Source organism: Xenopus laevis, chromosome 7S (genome assembly GCF_017654675.1).
Source record: "Xenopus laevis strain J_2021 chromosome 7S, Xenopus_laevis_v10.1, whole genome shotgun sequence".
Classification (NCBI taxonomy): Eukaryota; Metazoa; Chordata; class Amphibia; order Anura; family Pipidae; genus Xenopus; species Xenopus laevis.
The window spans coordinates 77328204-77346620 of record NC_054384.1 but is presented as its reverse complement, the minus strand read 5'-3'; the positions used below and the strand labels follow the sequence as shown (position 1 = coordinate 77346620).

General features: G+C 38.7%; 1 protein-coding gene across 2 annotated transcripts in view; it reads left to right on the top strand.

Moving 5' to 3' along the window:
* plekhn1.S (pleckstrin homology domain containing N1 S homeolog) overlaps positions 1–13001 on the top strand; it is a 34387-nt gene extending 21386 nt beyond the window's left edge. For both annotated transcript variants that reach the window (XM_018227828.2, XM_018227827.2), the window contains 10 exons: positions 1376–1522; positions 2036–2116; positions 3365–3440; positions 4381–4535; positions 4688–4882; positions 5016–5276; positions 8281–8412; positions 9137–9367; positions 9959–10007; positions 11720–13001. In XM_018227828.2, the coding sequence (XP_018083317.1) occupies positions 1376–1522; positions 2036–2116; positions 3365–3440; positions 4381–4535; positions 4688–4882; positions 5016–5276; positions 8281–8412; positions 9137–9367; positions 9959–10007; positions 11720–11922 (1530 nt within the window). In that variant the 3' untranslated portion in view covers positions 11923–13001. The remainder of the gene's footprint in view (positions 1–1375; positions 1523–2035; positions 2117–3364; positions 3441–4380; positions 4536–4687; positions 4883–5015; positions 5277–8280; positions 8413–9136; positions 9368–9958; positions 10008–11719) is intronic.
* Positions 13002–18417: the final 5416 nt, after the last annotated feature.

Below are 18417 nucleotides of genomic sequence, written 5' to 3'. Positions count from 1 at the left end.
TTTATATAAATAAGCTGCTGTGTAGCAATGGGGGCAGCCATTCAAAGGAGAAAAGGCTCAGGTTACACAGCAGATAAGCTCTGTAGAACATAATGGTGTTATCTGTTACCCACTATTTAACCTGTGCCATAAAGTTTATTTCCAATTTCCTCCATGGCTACACAGCAGCTTGTTTATACGAACTATAGTAGTGTTTCTGAAGCAAACACATCAGTTTTACCAGTGCACGGCAACAATACATAATATTTTCATTACTTCAAAACACTTGAATTTTTTGGTGTTACTATTGAAACATATAAGAATTTTTCTGTTTTAGATAAGCTTGATAGTCCAAGCAGAGTTTTGCATTCTCTGTATGTAACTTCTAAATCTGGTCTTACCACAGAGACAAATGTCTAATAGGTTGAAATAGTAGAATATAACTAATATTGTGCCCTCTTTCTAACCTTCCATGTTCCCTTAAGCATTTTCACTTGTTTCTCGTGTAACTGTAGAAGAGGCTGCTATGAGAACAGACAGTTCTGAACAGCAGCAACAGCTGTGGGAAGTTCAGCCTCATTTAGACTGTCACTGGAATATCCTGACTACCAACACAGCTGCAAAGGCACACAAAAAACTCTTTGGTCCAGTCAGGGTCACTGTAATGAAAACATATTCCCAGCACACAACTTGACTTTTGCCATAAACTTATAGTAGGAATTGTATTTTTTTAAACATATAAATAAATATGAGAAAGACATTAAAAAGTATTTTTTTTACACTAAGATGAAACTGGGCAAAATTTCCATTATGAGGAAAGTTTTCCAGGAAGTGAGTAATGGCCCTCTGTGGAAGATTGTGGAAGATTTTGGCAGACTTCCTATGGCTGGTGTCATATACAGTATCAGTCTGACTGATCAGACCTTATATTAGACCAAAATTATATTATTAAAAATACGCCCACAAAGGCCATGGATGTATCTGCTGTTTGAACACCTGCCCTTCTAATGTGTCACCTCTAAGGACTGATGGGGTAATTTGTTGGGCCACAATAAAAATGCACAACTGTGCATCGCTTAGTTCTTCCAAAATTGCTTTTGGAAGAAACTTCTGGCAAATTCACCAGTTTTACCACTGGTGATTTCTGATATTTCCAATGGAGATGCATGTTCCAGAGATTTGTTGCCCACAGTTGTGCTTAAATAATTGCAGGTAACAAATCTTCCACTGCTCTTAGTGCAACTGGAGCAACAGCAGCTGTAGTTTTCTAAAGCAAGTTGCAATTCATTATATTATGGAGAATGAGGCCACAATATTTGCTATGCCTTTTTTTATGTTTTTCAGAGGATTGCTATTTTTATGTAATATAATGTGTTTATGTTTTCTCTCTCTCTAGGGAAGCAATGATAGCAACTGGGAGAAATCTGAACTCAGAAGATCTGTGCAAAGTCAGCCGGTCCAGGACTGGGAGGAAACACAGAGAGAATCACTGGGCTCCATTACCTGCATCTCCAAAGTCAAGCTGCAGACATTGCCTTTCAAGGTTAGCACCTCACGCCATGTGCCTGGTTAGAGCTTATTGCTGTGAACCTTAATATGAAATGTAAAAATTAACTAATAACTATAGCAGTGCGGTCACACCTTGGTAATAAAACAGGTTAAATGATATTTTTATCAAATTATGTGCATTTATAAAATGAAGGGAACAACAGAAGGGAAAAACTGCGTAAATGTAGCTCCAGCCTACTATTTCTAGAAATGAAATTCTGATTTGCCAACAGCAACATCCTACATTGTTAAATATTTTTTTTGTTAAATATTTCTGGGCATGCATCCTATAGCATCATATCAGCTAGTTTCTTGAATGAATTTATTGTGAATGTTATTAGCACTTTTATTACATCTTTTGTCTGGCTGCTACCTTTTGTCCTGATTTGCTTAGGCTTTTGGACGTACTAAGATACTCTTTGCAGACTTTTTTATGCTTATAAAGTACTGTGAATGCAACAATCTCTCTTAAAATTACTGATTTCCTTCAAATTTGTGATTTCTATAGGAGCTCAATGAAAGACTATTGGTGCTTTATCCAAGTTCTTTAGTCATACTCTCTGAGGAAGGGAAACATCTATGCTTCAAGGTAAAACTTTTTGTCATTGTTAAATTAAAATGTTGTTAATAACATCTATCTCTAAAGCTGGCCATAGATGTTGAGATTTTTAAAAGATCAGATCCTGATCGTGAGACCACGATTTTCTCAGAACGATCGTAAGATCGTACGAATCTACCATCAACTAAAAAGACCAATTTACCAGGAAAACAAAGGGGAGCTGCCTGCTTGGCCCTGCAAACATATATAGATTGCACTGGGACCGACAAAGATTTTTTGACCTGGCCGATCAATTTCCCGACAGATGTCGGCTGAAAAATCGTAAGATGTACGATCGTTCAAATACCACTAACCGCACGATAATTTCGAAGGATTGGTCGGGCTTCCCTAAAATCGGTCGTTCGGCAAGAAGAATCGTCGCGTCTATGGGGACCTTTAGGCTAATTCTACACAGAGTATTTTTCTTCCAGCCAGCAGAAATTAGCCAGAACTAACCTCTGTGGTTTCCTTGCACATTGCATACACAGTATATATTTTTTTCCTTTAGATACTGGAAATACTATACTGTAATAATATATGCACTATCACATTTACAACAGGTTTATTGTGGCATTGGTAAATTCACTAAAAACAAGCACAGGTTAAGTCTGTGTTCGCTTAAATCAATACAATAATTGAAAAGATGAGGGGCATACTGGGTTATTAAATTTCCACTGTTATCGTCCAGCAGGGGAAAGAGATACTGAAAACTCACTTTATGGCTCAGTGACTACTGTGAGAGAGTGCACGCAAACAATAAGCCAAGCTTGGTTTCAACAAAATTTGGAATTCTTGGAATAATGGCATATTCAGTCTGTACAGCTGCAACTTGTGTTAGAAAGATAGGAAAGGAGCTGTGTGTTTATGTCTGTCTGGAGAAACTAGTTGAGTCAGTGAAGCTGAGAAACCGAGACACATGCCATATAGGCAGGGGTGTGTCTGGGAACAGGAAGCAACATCTAATTTACAATATTAGACTGTACAGGGAATTAATCACTATATGACCAAACACATTGTCAGTAACTATGAAAAAAATTCAGTTGCTCATAAATGTACAGCAGCAATGCAAGATTATACACTAATGTTATACTTGAACTGAGGTCCCTTCTATTCTATATGTATTTTTCTCTGTAGCCCTGTAGTCTTTAGTAGTAATGTCAAGATGGTTTCTTGAATTATGTGCCTATTTTACATAACTTGAAACCCATCCCACTCCTGACATTTATTGTTCTTGTACAGGGGGAGCTTCCATTGAAAGCAATACGGGTAGTTTCAGATGAGGCAGAGAAGAAAAGGAAGTCATTTTTAATAGAAGGTATGTGATTGCAAACAACCAAAATTGAATGGGACATTTTACTGCCAAATTATGGATTTAAAAAAACACATTGTGCTTAATTTAATTGTTGCATTATTTTCTGGTAAATTGTGGTTATGAATCAACGGAAAAACAACTAACGATTTCAATGAGCAAAACTCTTTACTAGTCACATATGCATTTAGCCAGACACTGTCCCTGTCAGGTGCATTTTCAAAGGCAACAAAAAAAAAGTATGGGTTTCTAGTTATTTATAAGTAGTCTTTGCATTTGTAAAGCTACATGAATGATTGTTGAAGAAATGCTGATTGAAGTATATAAAAGATCATGCCTTGGCCTGGCCAGGAGGTACTGACACAGGGTGAGTGCAAATGTGCCCACTCCTGCACCCTTGCCCAGCTCAAACAAACAACAACCTTATGCCCTATGCTTAGCATACCCACTACAAAACCCCAATCCCACACAAACCTGTGCATTCTGCTGCATGTTGTACAGTGCTGACTGTGCAATACCCACAGGGCCGGAGTTAGAGAAGTTAGTAGAGGCATGCACTAAGACCCCACAGCAGACAATAACTTCATATTCAGGGTTTAGATATATATATAATGAATAAAGTACCCCAAATTGTAAAATATAAGGATATTATAAGTCACCAAGGAGTTCCATGACCATATAAAAGCAGTTTTAGTGAGTCATGTGACAAATATGACATCACTAAGCTCCATTTATAACTGATGACATCACTAAGAGATGTTTATTAGGATATTTATGGCTTTTGTGTATTATATATTTAGGGTGAATATTATTCAATGTTTGAGTCCCTCAGAGGGACTCTTGTCTGGAATATTCCCATCATTCTTTGCCTTAAGAAAAATGTAAGCTGTAATACAGAAAGCAATACAAAACGTATATACTAAGCCTCAAATGTTTTTTTGCACAGGAAGGTACATTAATACCATCAGGGTGATGTGCCTTAATCAGATGGATTATGAAGAGTGGATTGAACACCTGAAAAGGGCACAGCAGCAAAACAGGGATTCCTCTCTCTCTGGTTCCAGCAGCTTTTGTGGATCACACTCTGCTCAACAGGAACAGGTTTGTTGTGAAAAGTTCTTGAATGAAACAAAATTGTGTTGTTCATCCTGTAGCCCTTCAGCTGCTGCTCTAGTACAAGTTGTGCTTGGAGTACAGTTGCAGGCCTACTTGTTGAGTGTCAGTCTGTAATGAATATTCCTCCACCCCCACAGCTAACAACAAGCTGCAGGAGTTCATTTACCTCAGAAAGTCACAGCAAATCATGGGCCTCGGTGGGCAAATTGCCCAGCTCCAACCGCCAGTCTCACAGCACCACACATGGCTCTGACCGCCAGTCAATCACCGTCCTCCAAGAACATCCAGTGCAAGATGATCCCCTGTCTCCTGGATATTCAGAACCTGTACATGTAAGTTCTTTAACAAACACACATTTAAGAATATGAAATGCTTGGCCAAATAAATCCATGCTTTTATATATCTGTATCTAATAAAAACAATTGTGTAAAATCAATATTTATTCCTATTTACATTGTTTTGCAGTGTTTCGGAAATCCAGTGTGGTCTAGTGCAACAAATGGCTTGAGTGATCTGCAAAGAGGTGGTATTAATCGTGGATCAAAAAGAAGGAGCAACGTCAAGGTGCCAATTCCATCAGCCCTGCCGCACAGCTATGACCTAGAAACAACAGCATTTGGCTTGATCCCTGAGACACCTAGTGAGGAAGTCCTGTCTCCTGTATACAAAGAGCCATATTGCTATGAGAAATCTCAGAAGCATTCTTCCGGGGACCATCATGATGAGGTATGTTAGTTTTTCTAATCAATGTCCACTAGCCTTTCATTTATTGTGTTGTCAAACTGCAATACATTGCCTTGCAAACTGAGCACACACAGCTTTTGTCTGACCCATGAGTTTTGTAAGGCTTGAGCTCTGTGTATCTTACCGCCAACAGGACACTATATCTAGGAATATGTTGGCAGCCAGATTCTTAAGCAAATATTTCAGCTGACATCCAACGATCACAGTTTGTGCAACATTCCAACACTGATTAATTGCTGTGGGAAAATTGCCCATCTGACCCTAACTTCTGTTGTTTCAAATGTTAACATTTAGATCAGCAGCAATGATGAGATTAATACTATCTCCTAAGCAAACCTATACAGCACAGAGGTGAAGGAAAGACTCCCCATGCCTGTGGGATATGGGCTGCCAGTAGGGTTGCCACATTTTCTGGAAAAAAATCCCTATATATTTATCTTTTTTCCCTATTTATAACATTGGGATCAGCCATCATTTGTACGGGCCAGGCCAGTAAAATACTGGCTAGGTGGCAACCCTAGCTGCCAGGGATAAAATGTTAAATCTGAGAAATGTTTTATCTGATTAGTCAATGAAACAAGGGCCAGAAATCATTAAGAAAAGTGTCACACACAGCTACCTGTATTGCTTTGACATTGTTCAGCATCAAATAAAACTAGTGGGTTTGTCCCTTGTAAATTCCAGACCAGTGTATTTTCTTTTGATAATGTTTATTCAGCTAGGAGTAACCTATAGTAAAGCAATGTAGTATAGTATAGTAAAGCAATGTAACACATTCCAGATATGATTAAAAAAATGCATTTAATTAGATCAGTCGTACTGAACATCATCATTTTGAGCATCCATATTTCCAGTTGACTGTGATTTATTGTTCCATGAAAATCAGTCTGCTAAATTCCTTGCCTTTGATTTGAAATATAACACTTCAAAATGCTGGAAAAATATCTTTCTGGCAAGATTATCGCTGCAGACACATGGCAGCAGAAACAGTGTCCTTTTGTAATTATATGATGACCTAGCTCTTTATCACTAGTTCACTATATATATATATATATATATATATATATATATATATATATATATATATATATATATATATATATATATATTTTGTAGGTATTAGCCAAGCAACGGGATACCGGTGACTCCCTGGATGAGTACACCGATTAAATAAGGCACAGTAGAACAACGGGTTTGAGTGAAACACACGTGTTGATTTTTATTTAAACAGCCCTATTTACAGCATTTACAGCTGGACAAAACAAAAAGGGTTAAAAGTAAAACAACAGCAAAATAAACCCTTGCCAGCTTGGCAGCTAACTATACATTCAGGCTTCCCTGACTATCAGACCGGAAACAACCTTGCGTTGCTCTGGTCTCTACGTTAGCAACAGCAGTCTTTACCACACACAAAAGAAAGGTTTGTATTTCACCCAAAACCCCAAAAGTTTGCTTACCAAAAAAATAAGTCTTTCACAGAACTCCCCAGCCTGATATCTCACGTCAGAACTGGTTCCAGGGTGGAGTGAAACCCTAAGCAGCCTGGGAATTCTTATAGCAACCTGGATCAGCAGATGCGATTCTGCTGAGCTTGTTAACTGGTCTGTGAGCTGACTGCATTACCAGAAACTGAGAGCAAACTGCTCAAACCTGGGACAGACATACACAACATCATCCTGCACAAATCCACAAACTTTTACTGACCTGCTGTCACATATATATATATATATATATATATATATATATATATATATATATATATATATATATATATATATATATATATATATATATATATATATATATATATATATATATATATATATATGTGTGTGTATATATGTGTATATAGTAGTAGCAACCTTATACTGTTATTGTATGTTGTGTAATATTGACTCAAGTGGGTAGTGCTATAAACAACTGATTTGCTGACTTTTTATGAATGTAAGGTGATAATGCCAGTTAGAAAAACGTCATCATTGATGTTAGTATGCTTTATAAGTAGAGAGGCAAATGAGCAAGACTGGACTTGAGCAGAGCTTCAAAGACATATACGACATGAACGAAATACAAACCATAAGGATTTGGAGGAATCCACATCCTGCAAAATGTGCTGCGATTTAGCCAATTCCTAAACAAAATGCTCTCAACGTATCTTTTAGATTTTAATGTACACTGTTTTACAATAAAATATGAATGTCAACTTTATTTAGGAGTATATGTAGTGTTTGTTGGTAAAACATTTTATAATATCAGTAAAGCATATTACATTTAGGGTACAAATGAATTTTGAAAAACCGTCAAATAATAGCTCACATAGTGAAGTATAATAGAATAGTTTTCTTCTTTCTTTCTCTCTCTCACAAAACAGCAGTACAGTCATGCTTTATGCCAATGTCTAACTATTATATGTAACAGATCTTTTTGAGCACTTGATATGATACTTTATTAGGTAAATGAAAAAGCTCAGCAAGTCAAAATATGACATTTTATGAAAACTAGCTCTAGGCTTTCCCTATCCTTCCTTGTTCCTACCTGGGGCAGGCCACTGCAGATAAAGTTATTTTGGGCTGCATTTGATTATTTGTGTGTTCATAGCCATTAGCAATGCGTTTTTCTTAATTTTGCCATTAAAGTTACTGGATGATTCTTGCAACTTTCATAATAAGAAATGTATGACTTTCCACCTAGTTAAAGTATACAATGAGATTCTTCAGAACTTATCTGTTATCTACTGTGTATCCTGTGCTTGAATGGCTGCCCCCATGGCTACACAGCAGAATGTTTATATAAAGTATGGTTATATTTCTGAAGCAAACACACCAGGGCAGGGCAACGCTACATTGTATTGTCATTCCTTTAAAATACTTTATATTTTTTAGTGTTACTGTTCCTTTAAAGCATAAGATACTGTTGCAATGTGAACATTTATGGAACATCTGGAATAAAAATAATGACTGACCTAAATATATATTATGTATTTCAGGTAAACAGGTGGAGTCTGCAGTCAGACAGCCAACAATCTTCTTACCACTCTGATTCCAACAATGTGAAGTCCTCACTATATGCTGAACCTTACACTCCCATAGATGGCCTTGAAAACAATTTTATGGATGAGGTAAGAAGTACATTTTCATCTAACACAGGGATCCCCAACCTTTTGAACCCGTGAGCAACATTCAGATGTTAAAGGAGTTGGGGAGCAACACTAGCATGAAAAATGTTCTTGGGGTGCCAAATAAGGGCTGTGATTGGCTATTTAGTAGCCCCTATGTGGATTATCAACCTACATTGAGGCTCTGTTTGGTAGTGCACCTGGTTTTTATACAACCAAAACTTGCCTCCAAGCCTGAAATTGAAAAATAAGCACCTACTTTGAGAACAATGAGAGCAACATCCAAGGGGGTTGGAGAGCAACATGTTGCTTACGAGCTACTGGTTGGGGATCACTGATCTAACTATATCAGGGCTGATTTACTAACATAAGTGCTAAAGTGCAACAGTATCATTGTCCATAGCAACCAATCAGCAATTTGTTTTAATCACACTGCTTGTAAATAAATTCAAGCAGAGTTGTGATTGGCTGCTATAGGTACTGATGCTCACGCTATGCAGCAGAAAACACTTTCTCTGTGGACTAGATAAAACACGCAGCCCCATTTAACCCTGGCTGATTTTACTACTACATCTACTGCATTAGACAGTTAAATGGTGTCAAAATGTTGCGCACAGATGCAAAGATTGTTTGTCTTCTGGGTTATTAAACCTGTATAAAAAAAATGCATTGAATCCTACAGATTTAAGCACAACAGTAAATCAGGCTGATTGTTCCCATCTTTTAGATTCTAAAGAACCTGAATATGAGCCAAACTGAAAAGCCTGCTTCAAAACTGAAGACCTCTGGATCGTTCCAAATAAGCCACACCCCACATCTAGCCCTGCAGAAAAAATATTCTCATCCAGTGAAGGGAAACAAACAACTTGTCAGACCCCTAATGCACAGGAACAGTGAACTAGATACCTCGGCGCACATAAGGGCCATACCATCTGCACAGGGGCCCTTTTTCAAAAGCGTAAGTTATTTTGCTCTTGCCTATGAGGCCTTAATAAAAACTATCTTACAGCTAACATGTATTGCTGAAACAATTTTGCAATAATAAGTTCTACTTTTAGTCATTACTCCAAATTACACAAGTCCTTGCATGTTCTGTGATTAAAAGAATCACAGAAGTGTGCAAGGCACTTTCATGGAAGGAGAGAGATGACTACTTCTACATTGCTTCAATCATTTATTTAGTAAAACGGTGCAAGGGATAATAAGGAACAATACTGCTTTCAGTAGTAATTACATTTACCAATAACGTTAAAATTATTTAGAAATTGCAGTTGGGCAATATTTTATATGCGAGTCTACAACCCCCTATGTTTTTTTTCTTTGAGAGACCTGCCTAACCTAGTCTGCAGGAAAAGTATGCATGTGGTGAGGTGGGGTGTAGCAGGCATTGCCGTTTTGAACCAGTAAAAATAAAGTAATGGTTTGGATATTTTGGTTTGGATTGCCAGTAATCACAGCACATTTTATTGATGGTATATTACAACTACACAGCATAGAAAATATTAAAGCTTTTCCCTGTATGTTTATTTGCTGTTTCATTCCATTTCAGGTGTCAGCACTCAAAGAAGAAATTGCAATTTCTTATCGCAATAAAGAAGGTAAGATATAAATACAATTTCTACTGAGCTACACTATGTAAAGTTAGCACACAAAGAGAAAAATTGCCAGCACATGGTTTTTCTCTTTCTGTTTGTGAACAAATATTGGCTTTTTATCATTTATAACAGCTGCCCAACTCCAGAATATGGGTTAGACTGAGCGCCAGTGATTTTTGTCTGTGTTAGGTAAAGTTAGTACATGTATTGGACCTATTATCCGGAATCATCGGGACCTGGGGCTTTATGGATAACGGGTCTTTCCGTAATTTGGATCTTCACACCATAAGACTACTAGAAAATCATGTAAACATTAAGGGGCCAATTCATTAACTTCGAGTGAAGGAATAGAAGAAAAAAAACTTCGAATTTCGAAGTGTTTTTTTGGCTACTTTGACCTTCGACTATGACTTCGAATCGAAGAATTCAAACTAAAAATCGTTCGACTATTCGACCATTCGATAGTCGAAGTACTGTCTCTTTAAGAAAAAACTTTGACCCCCTAGTTCGCCACCTAAAACATACCGAACCCAATGTTAGCCTATGGGGAAGGTCCCCATAGGCTTGCCTAACTTTTTTTGGTCGATTCGAAGGATTTAATCGTTCAATCGAACGATTATTCCTTCGATCGTTCGATCGAACTATTTGTGCAAAATCCTTCGACTTTGATATTCGAAGTCGAAGGATTTTCATTCCCCAGTCGAATATCGAGGGTCAATTAACCCTCGATATTCGACCCTTGATGAATTTGCCCCTAAATAAACCCAATAGGCTGGTTTTACTTCCAATAAGGATTAATTATATCTTAGTTGGGATCAAGTACAACCAACTGTTTTCTTACTACAGAGAAAAAGGAAATCATTTTTAAAATTTTGGATTATTTGATTATAATGGAGTCTATGGGAGACAGCCTTTCCGTAATTCGGAACTTTCTGGATAACGGGTTTCCGGATAACAGATCCCATACCTGTAGTGTGCATTTTCTTCTAAGTAATATAGCCTTTACAAATACATTGATTATGGTTTAGGTGCAGTGCAGTTGCTAAACTAGACAATTTGACAGCATGCTGGTGCACACACTAAATTAAACTCATTTTATAGATGCCTATTATGGTGACATTTCAGTAATTGTTACAATTTTCTCAGCTGCTAGTCTATTAAACGCTGAGGCTGTTTAAGAATAAATTCAAAAGCAAGAATCCGTATTCTGCCTTCTAAGGGTCAGTCCGCACGAGCAGATTCGGGGGGGGTTTAGTCGCATGACGACTAATGGCCTCTTCCTCTGGGCGACAATCTCCCCGAACTGCCTTTGCGTGTCTTCCCATCCGCTATAATGAAAAGTCGACTGCACTAAAGCACACACAGCGCTTCATTTTCCTCGTGAAGCAACTTCGGAAAACAAGGCGATGCGTGTGCTTTAGCACAGGTGACTTTTCATTATAGCGGACGAAAAGACACGCAATGGCAGTTCGGGATTGTGGCCTCGAAGAAGAGGCGATTAGTCGCCAGGCGACGAAATCTGTTCGTAAGGGCTGACCCTTATTGACTGTGAGGCAGATTTGCTAAGGGACAACTCTTTGGAACTATCACAGGTCTTTCCTTTCTAATGAGTTACCTGATTTAATTTGGTTCATTATTGCAAAATCAAACAAAGAATACACCCATTGTAGGCAACATTGTAGTTTCAGACATTTTCAAATGCTTTCTTCTTGCAGTTGAAGATATGTTTGACCTTCCCCCAACTCTGGAGCACGATTACGCAGAACTGCAGAGCTTTCACAGCGACCTCAGCTATGACAATATTTGGGACTATGAAGCAAAGGAAAAAGATCATCACCACTTCTCACCCCCTCCATTCCCAGAATATGTCAATCCCGGGGTTCAGCAGAGCAGGGCCATTCCGAGCCGGTGGTTATAAATGCCTTAGAATGGATTAATACACCATGGAGATATGGCAAAGACACTGTGATGGACATACTGCTGGTTGTTTCTTATAACAACGGTACCTCCACGGAACTTAGTTGGCATTAAACTGTCATGAGATGACAAGTCTAATGACTGCCAAGCAGTAATATCCAGTCATACTGCCTTTTTTCCATCCACGATTTCTGTCTTGTTTTTTTACTGCTCCAGAGGTTTTTAAATGGCTGATGGGAAACTGGAACTGTTATAATACCATTATCATCACTGAAAGTCACTCACATCTGCGCTGTGTATATTATAACAAGTGCTGTTGTCTTTGCTTTGGCACCTCTGCTTTTGCATAACTCTTTCACTGAATCCTCCCATCCCTGGAGCCTGACTCACAAAGTATTCATTGCAGTTATGGAACTCCTTCATTGTAAAATGCAACACTCCCTGATAATTTCTAACGTCACTCCCAAAATGCAAATACTTCCCTGCCAACACATATTTTAATCCTACTTTAAAAATTACTGCCGCAGAGGCTTTTTTTTTTCTGGGAAAGGGCAAGTACCCAGCTGGAACTGTGGCAACATTCTAATGAGGGTGGCCGAATATACATTGATATATTTGTGAAGATTCTCATTCATCCAGTTCATGGTATATCTATAGAAATAAGTCAAATCAACTGGACTTGCTGTGTTTTTCTTGAAAAACACAGCAAAAAACACAGCAAGTCCAGTTGATTTGACTTATTTCTATAGATATACATTCATATACTAAGCTTGCGTCTCAGGAACGCTTACAATACTTTAACTATATTGCCAAAGAGCGTGGTGGATTGTTTACAACAGGAAACTGTATTAATGTAAAGTTAATTTAATTATTTGCTTACAAAGACCTTGATTTTTTTATACTGGTTTTAAGGGTCATCTTGACTATATTTAACATTTAATATTTATTTTAAAGATTGTTTTGCACTGTTTAAATAATGTACATAGTTTGTATATAACCCTGTTTTGGGAGGGTGGGAGCTTTATTTTTGTTTATTAAGCTTTGTTAGGTTTGAAAATAAAATCTCCATGTTTCCTATTGCTTCTTTGCGTTTCCCAGTATGATTTGGTATTCTGTAGCTGTACAAGTTGCTACTGCTATTAATAATATACGCAAGGTGGATCTTTTAAAACTTTGTAAGGAAGGAGGACAGATTGGTGGTATGCAAATGGTTCTGTATAGTGGGCTGATTGTCTGGAATAACACCAAAGTAATGATACCTTACAAAAGAAGGATGGGGCCACCAGCTGGAATTAGATATTCATAATCACAGCACATTTGTGTAGTGAGACAGGTAAAATTTGAGCCAAACCAGTAACCAAAAGCAACTGAATGTTTACTTTGATGATTCTATTGCATTGGTTCTGAAACTGTGAGGCAAGTCCCCCAAAAGCAATGAAAGCTGTGGCTGGGGTAAGGAGGTGCAGGATGATGGCCAGTTAGGGTGCATGTTGAGATTTGAAGATAATCTGCTTTTCTAGATGCTGGCCATAGACATAAAAATTACAATCTTTCTTGGAAAAGATATTTCCAAGAAAGATTGTTTGTTTCAATACACACGTGTAGAGCTGAATCGTCCGATATACAGGTAGATATACAGGTAGAAACAATAGAATTCTAAGTGTATCTGACGATTCAGAACTAACAATGGGCGATGTTTGGGTGCACCCAATCAAATTTTTTCGTACAGCCCGATCGACAAGCCAACCGATATTCAAGTCTTCTGCCAATATCAGTCGGCTCTTTTGCCACCATACACACACCGAATATCGTACGAAAATACGTTTTTTACGATATTATCTGTGCGTCTATGGCCACCTTTATTCAAGGACAACTACGGTGCAGTTTGGGGTGAACACATTCTACATATATAGTAAGTAAGTAAGGTTGAAAAAAGACACATGTCCATCGAGTTCAACCTTTTTTTTTTTTTCTGCTGTCCTACATTTTTCTACATATTCTAGGAGCTATGGTGAACTGAATACAACTAGGTTTTCATACATTGAAGGAAAACTTTACCCCCGAAATGAATACTTAAGCAACAGATCTTTTATATCATATACGTGGCATATTAAAGAATCTATCACCATTTTGTGATGGTCTGTGTGCTGCCTCAGAGATCACCTGACCAGAAATACTGCAGCTCTAACTGTAACAGGAAGAAGTGTTGAAGCAAAAGAAAGAACTCTGTCTGTTAATTGGCTCATGTGACCTAACATGTATGGTTTGTTGGTATGTTTGTGTGCACAGTGAATCCTAGGATCCCAGGGGGCGGTCCTTATTTTTTAAAATGGCAATTTTCTATTTATGATTACCCAATGGCAGTAAGACTTTTTATACTATGGCCAAAAGGCAAACAAGTTAGGGACCGCCATGTGGGGTTTACCTTGACGTGGTATGGTGGCTTTTCAACTTTATGATCATAACTTTGTAACTAAAAACCCCTGTTTTGTAAACTTACTTTTGAGACAGGGGCCCAGGGAATGTGCATTAAAACTAGCACTTCCATTATACTTAAATATACAATTACTTAGCCTTTAGAGTGCTTCCACACCCATATTTTGTACATTGATTACCCAATGGCACATACTACTAAAAAAGTATATTATTATGAAAATGGTTTATTTACATGAAGCAGGGTTTTACATATGAGCTGTTTCATGCAATATATTTTTTATAGAGACCTACATTGTTCGGGGTATATATAAACTTTATTATAAGATGATGGGAGCCCTGACCTCTATTAGAATATATTAGAATGTCTCTTCTCAAAGTGTGACATCCAAGGGCATTTGAAAGTGGTCACAGACAGTTCAGTTTATTACTATTGTCATTTATAGGAGTATGAAATAACCTGTTATAATGTATTAATTGCACATATTTTTGTTTTGGGTTCTAATTGTCAGGAAATTTTACAGGCAAGAGGATTTTTCTTTAAAAGTGCTATATATACTTGTGTTTAAACGGAGCCCAATAAAGATGGTTTTATCTTGGAAATGCAGACATGCCAACTCACCCACATTTTTGGGAGTGACTCAAATTTTCTAATGTGGTCACCTGAAATCATCAACCGCTGTCAGTAATTTGCACCTGAATCCTTACCCGATGTTGAGTAGGGAGCACAGAAAGGGATGTGGTTGACAGCCAAGATGCACCCAGATGTGCATGTACTCAAAAATGGAAGAATGGTGAGATGTCCCCCAAAAACTAAAGAGAAAATTAAAAAATACACAATAATCTATTGGGAGACAAAGAAAAATGGCCTAACGAGTTTTGTGCCTATTGGGCACTTACTAATTGGCTGGATTTACTCTGGAAATTTGGTATGCTTATTTTTATATTGTGGGGGGTTATGAAAATACAAATTTTTCTAAAAAAAAGTCAGACCAAACTAGAATCCACAATTTGACCTTATTTGATATTAAAAAAAAAGCTTGATTTAAGCTTGAGCGAAAATCCCCATCTTGTGATTTTTTCTGATTTTTATCTCTCAAACTTTTTGGATTTTTGCCCAAAAAGTCAGAAATAGATTTTTGGGCTAATTCCAGCGCAGACAACAGAAACTTCCAAATAGCATAGGGACCTCTCCCATTGATTTATATACAACCAGGTCTGAGATGGTGGATTTTCGGATTCTGACTTTTTGCAGTCTTGAGGTATAATAAATCTACCAAAATTTGAGGCTTTTTTTCCCACTAAAAATCTGGATCTTATAGTAAAAAACTGATTGTTTTGACTTTTTAGCATTCAGACTTTCATAAATAATCCCTTAGATGTTTCCATTTATTTTCTTTGCTCTTTATTATATTACATAGAACAGAGCATTTTTTTATTTCACTTTCTGAGCTCTCCTTGGTAAGCTATTTAGTCAAATTCTCTCTCCCATTTAAAGGGATACTGTCATGGGAAAACATGTTTTTTTTTTAAAAACACATCAGTTAATAGTGCTACTTCAGCAGACTTCTGCACTGAAATCCATTTCTCAAAAGAGCAAACAGATTTTTTTAAATTCAAATTTGAATTTAAATTTCTGATATGTGACATGTTCTCTGCACTAGTGTTGTGCCCTCTCCTGACCCACTCTGATGCCAAAGAGGTGAGCAGGTAAGGGGAATGTCATCATAAAACCCCTGTTAACTATAAATGAATGTAAAACACTGGGTAGCTTGCTGCTCTTATATAAATTGCAGGGACCCATAGGGTTAATGTGACTCTATGGCTTTAAATCCCTACACTTCCTGATCTCCCTAGTTGCTTTGCAGATGCCAATGTAGCTAGTTGTAATTTGCATATGTCAGGACTTACCCTTGTGGTCTAGTGGGCAGCGGGGTCCACCGCCGCTCCTTCGGCGTGGACGCCCGCTGCGCAGCTCCTGCTCTCTTCCTGGTGCCTGTTTCCCCTAAGGAGGGCACGCTGCGCACGCTCGGTTCTTAAAGGCGCAGTGACGCTGGCGTGTGACGTCAGCGCGCAATGGCGCCAAATTCAAATGTATTTAAGGGGAATTTAGGTTTCAGCAAGTTGCCCGTTGTTAAGTTCAAATTAGCTTGTTCCTGGGTGCTATTACTTGTGATTCCTGATTTATCTACCGTGTTTGACCCTTGCCTGCCTGATTTACTACGCTGATCTCTCTAATCCTGACCTTTGCCTGTCTGTTAACTCGGAACTCTCCAATCTTGATCCTGCTAGTCTGTGACTATTCTGACATCTCCAATCCTGACCTCTGCCTGACCATTGACCATTCTACGCTATCTCTATCCTGATTTTGGCCTGTCTGATTATTCTACCTGCTTGTGCTGGCCCGGCCTGCCGGTTCCTGTGGCTTCCTATCTTCCAGTATCCTTGTAAACAGTCGTGCCCCATTGCCTGCCAGAACTTACACCTTGCACCTCTCGTTAAGTCCAGGAGGCATCTGAGTAAGCTGAGGGCTCCTCCCGAGGCCAAAGGCGGTCACTTAACTGGTGAAGTCGAGCCGAGACCAGGGTGCTTGGTTTCTGTTCTGGTGTAGGGTGCCGACCGTGACAGCATAGTTGTATTATTGGCCAAGAGGCATTATGACCACTTCCTGTCGCACTTTGGTATAGTGTGTGAGAAGGGGTCGATCTTCCACTTTGGCTTCTGGTTGCTGATCCAGCTGGATGTTTCCATTGAGCCTGGGTACAACAAGGCCCAGCAAAGCCAAGTTGCCCTAGAGGGACCAGTACCTAGAGATAAGTCGGGGAGCAGGGACCCTGTGAATAAGGCCAGCTAAATAAAGGATACTACCTTTTATAGTTCTCTCTAGGAGAGTAAGATAGGCAGGTTAAGTAGCAAGTAGCAGTCTGGGCTCCAACTAGGAGGGATAGCAAGGAAGTAGCTCTCTCCTTAGGCAAGACTGGCCTGTAGTATAGGGACACAAGCGAATAGGGAATTAGGGCTAATGAGTTGTGTGACTTCCACATAGCAAAGGTCTAGACTGGCATCTTAGAACCCAATGTTACATTTGCTCTATATTGTTAGCTGGATATTAAAAGACCAGTACCATCAAAACATTTAATTAGTATGCAACAAAAAAAACCCACCAAGACAAATTATACTTTAAAATCGCAAAGTCTTTATTAAGAAATAACTTACCAAAACTCCGCTTCCGCTCCTCTTCAGAAAAGGTGACAGGGAGACGATCCATCAAGCGGAGCTCGATTTCTCCTCCCTGGATATCTGCTGCTGGATCATTTAGCTCCCACTTTCCGTGCTACTGTGATTTAAGGAGAGAGAGGGTGTGTCAATTTTGGATGGGGAGACCAGCCTAATGTTTTCTTGCTCTTGCTCTTGCAACACTTGTAAGAGGCCCTCCAGTCATTAAAGGCACAGTACACTAATTTCTTAAAAAATTTTTAAAATAGTTTTATTTGACAGATGTCCCACATTACTCACCAACAGAACAGTTACTCTTACAGATTTACAGGTGATTCACATTCCCCACATTGCACTGGACTTGTGAACCCAGCCTTTAGACATTTCCCACACCACCTACCGGTCAGGCAGTCCGCCGTATGTTCTACGAGCCCTCCACCTCGCCCCGGTAGGAATTTCCAATGTGCCACCTCCCTCCTTCTGCCAGCAGGCCACCACTGCAGCGCCCCCTAGCTGGTATGATTTTCACCTCGGCCTGGGTTGTCCGCACTGTCCTGACTACCACTTTTCCCTATCTGTGGCTGAACCACGGCTACTAAGCCTCTTACTCCTTGGTGGGGTGCCAGCTACCCTTTCTAACTTTGCCCTCACTGGCTATGGCACCTAGTGCCCCATTTAAGTTCTATCTATCTATACCTCTCAGAATCGACTAACCATGCCCTGGGTGGAACCATGCCTTTTATAACTTTTCTACCCTGTCCCACTGCTTCCCTCTAGTGGCCGGGGCAGAAATTAAATTTTACATAACATTATTAGATAACCCTTATATAACTAATGAGAACCCACT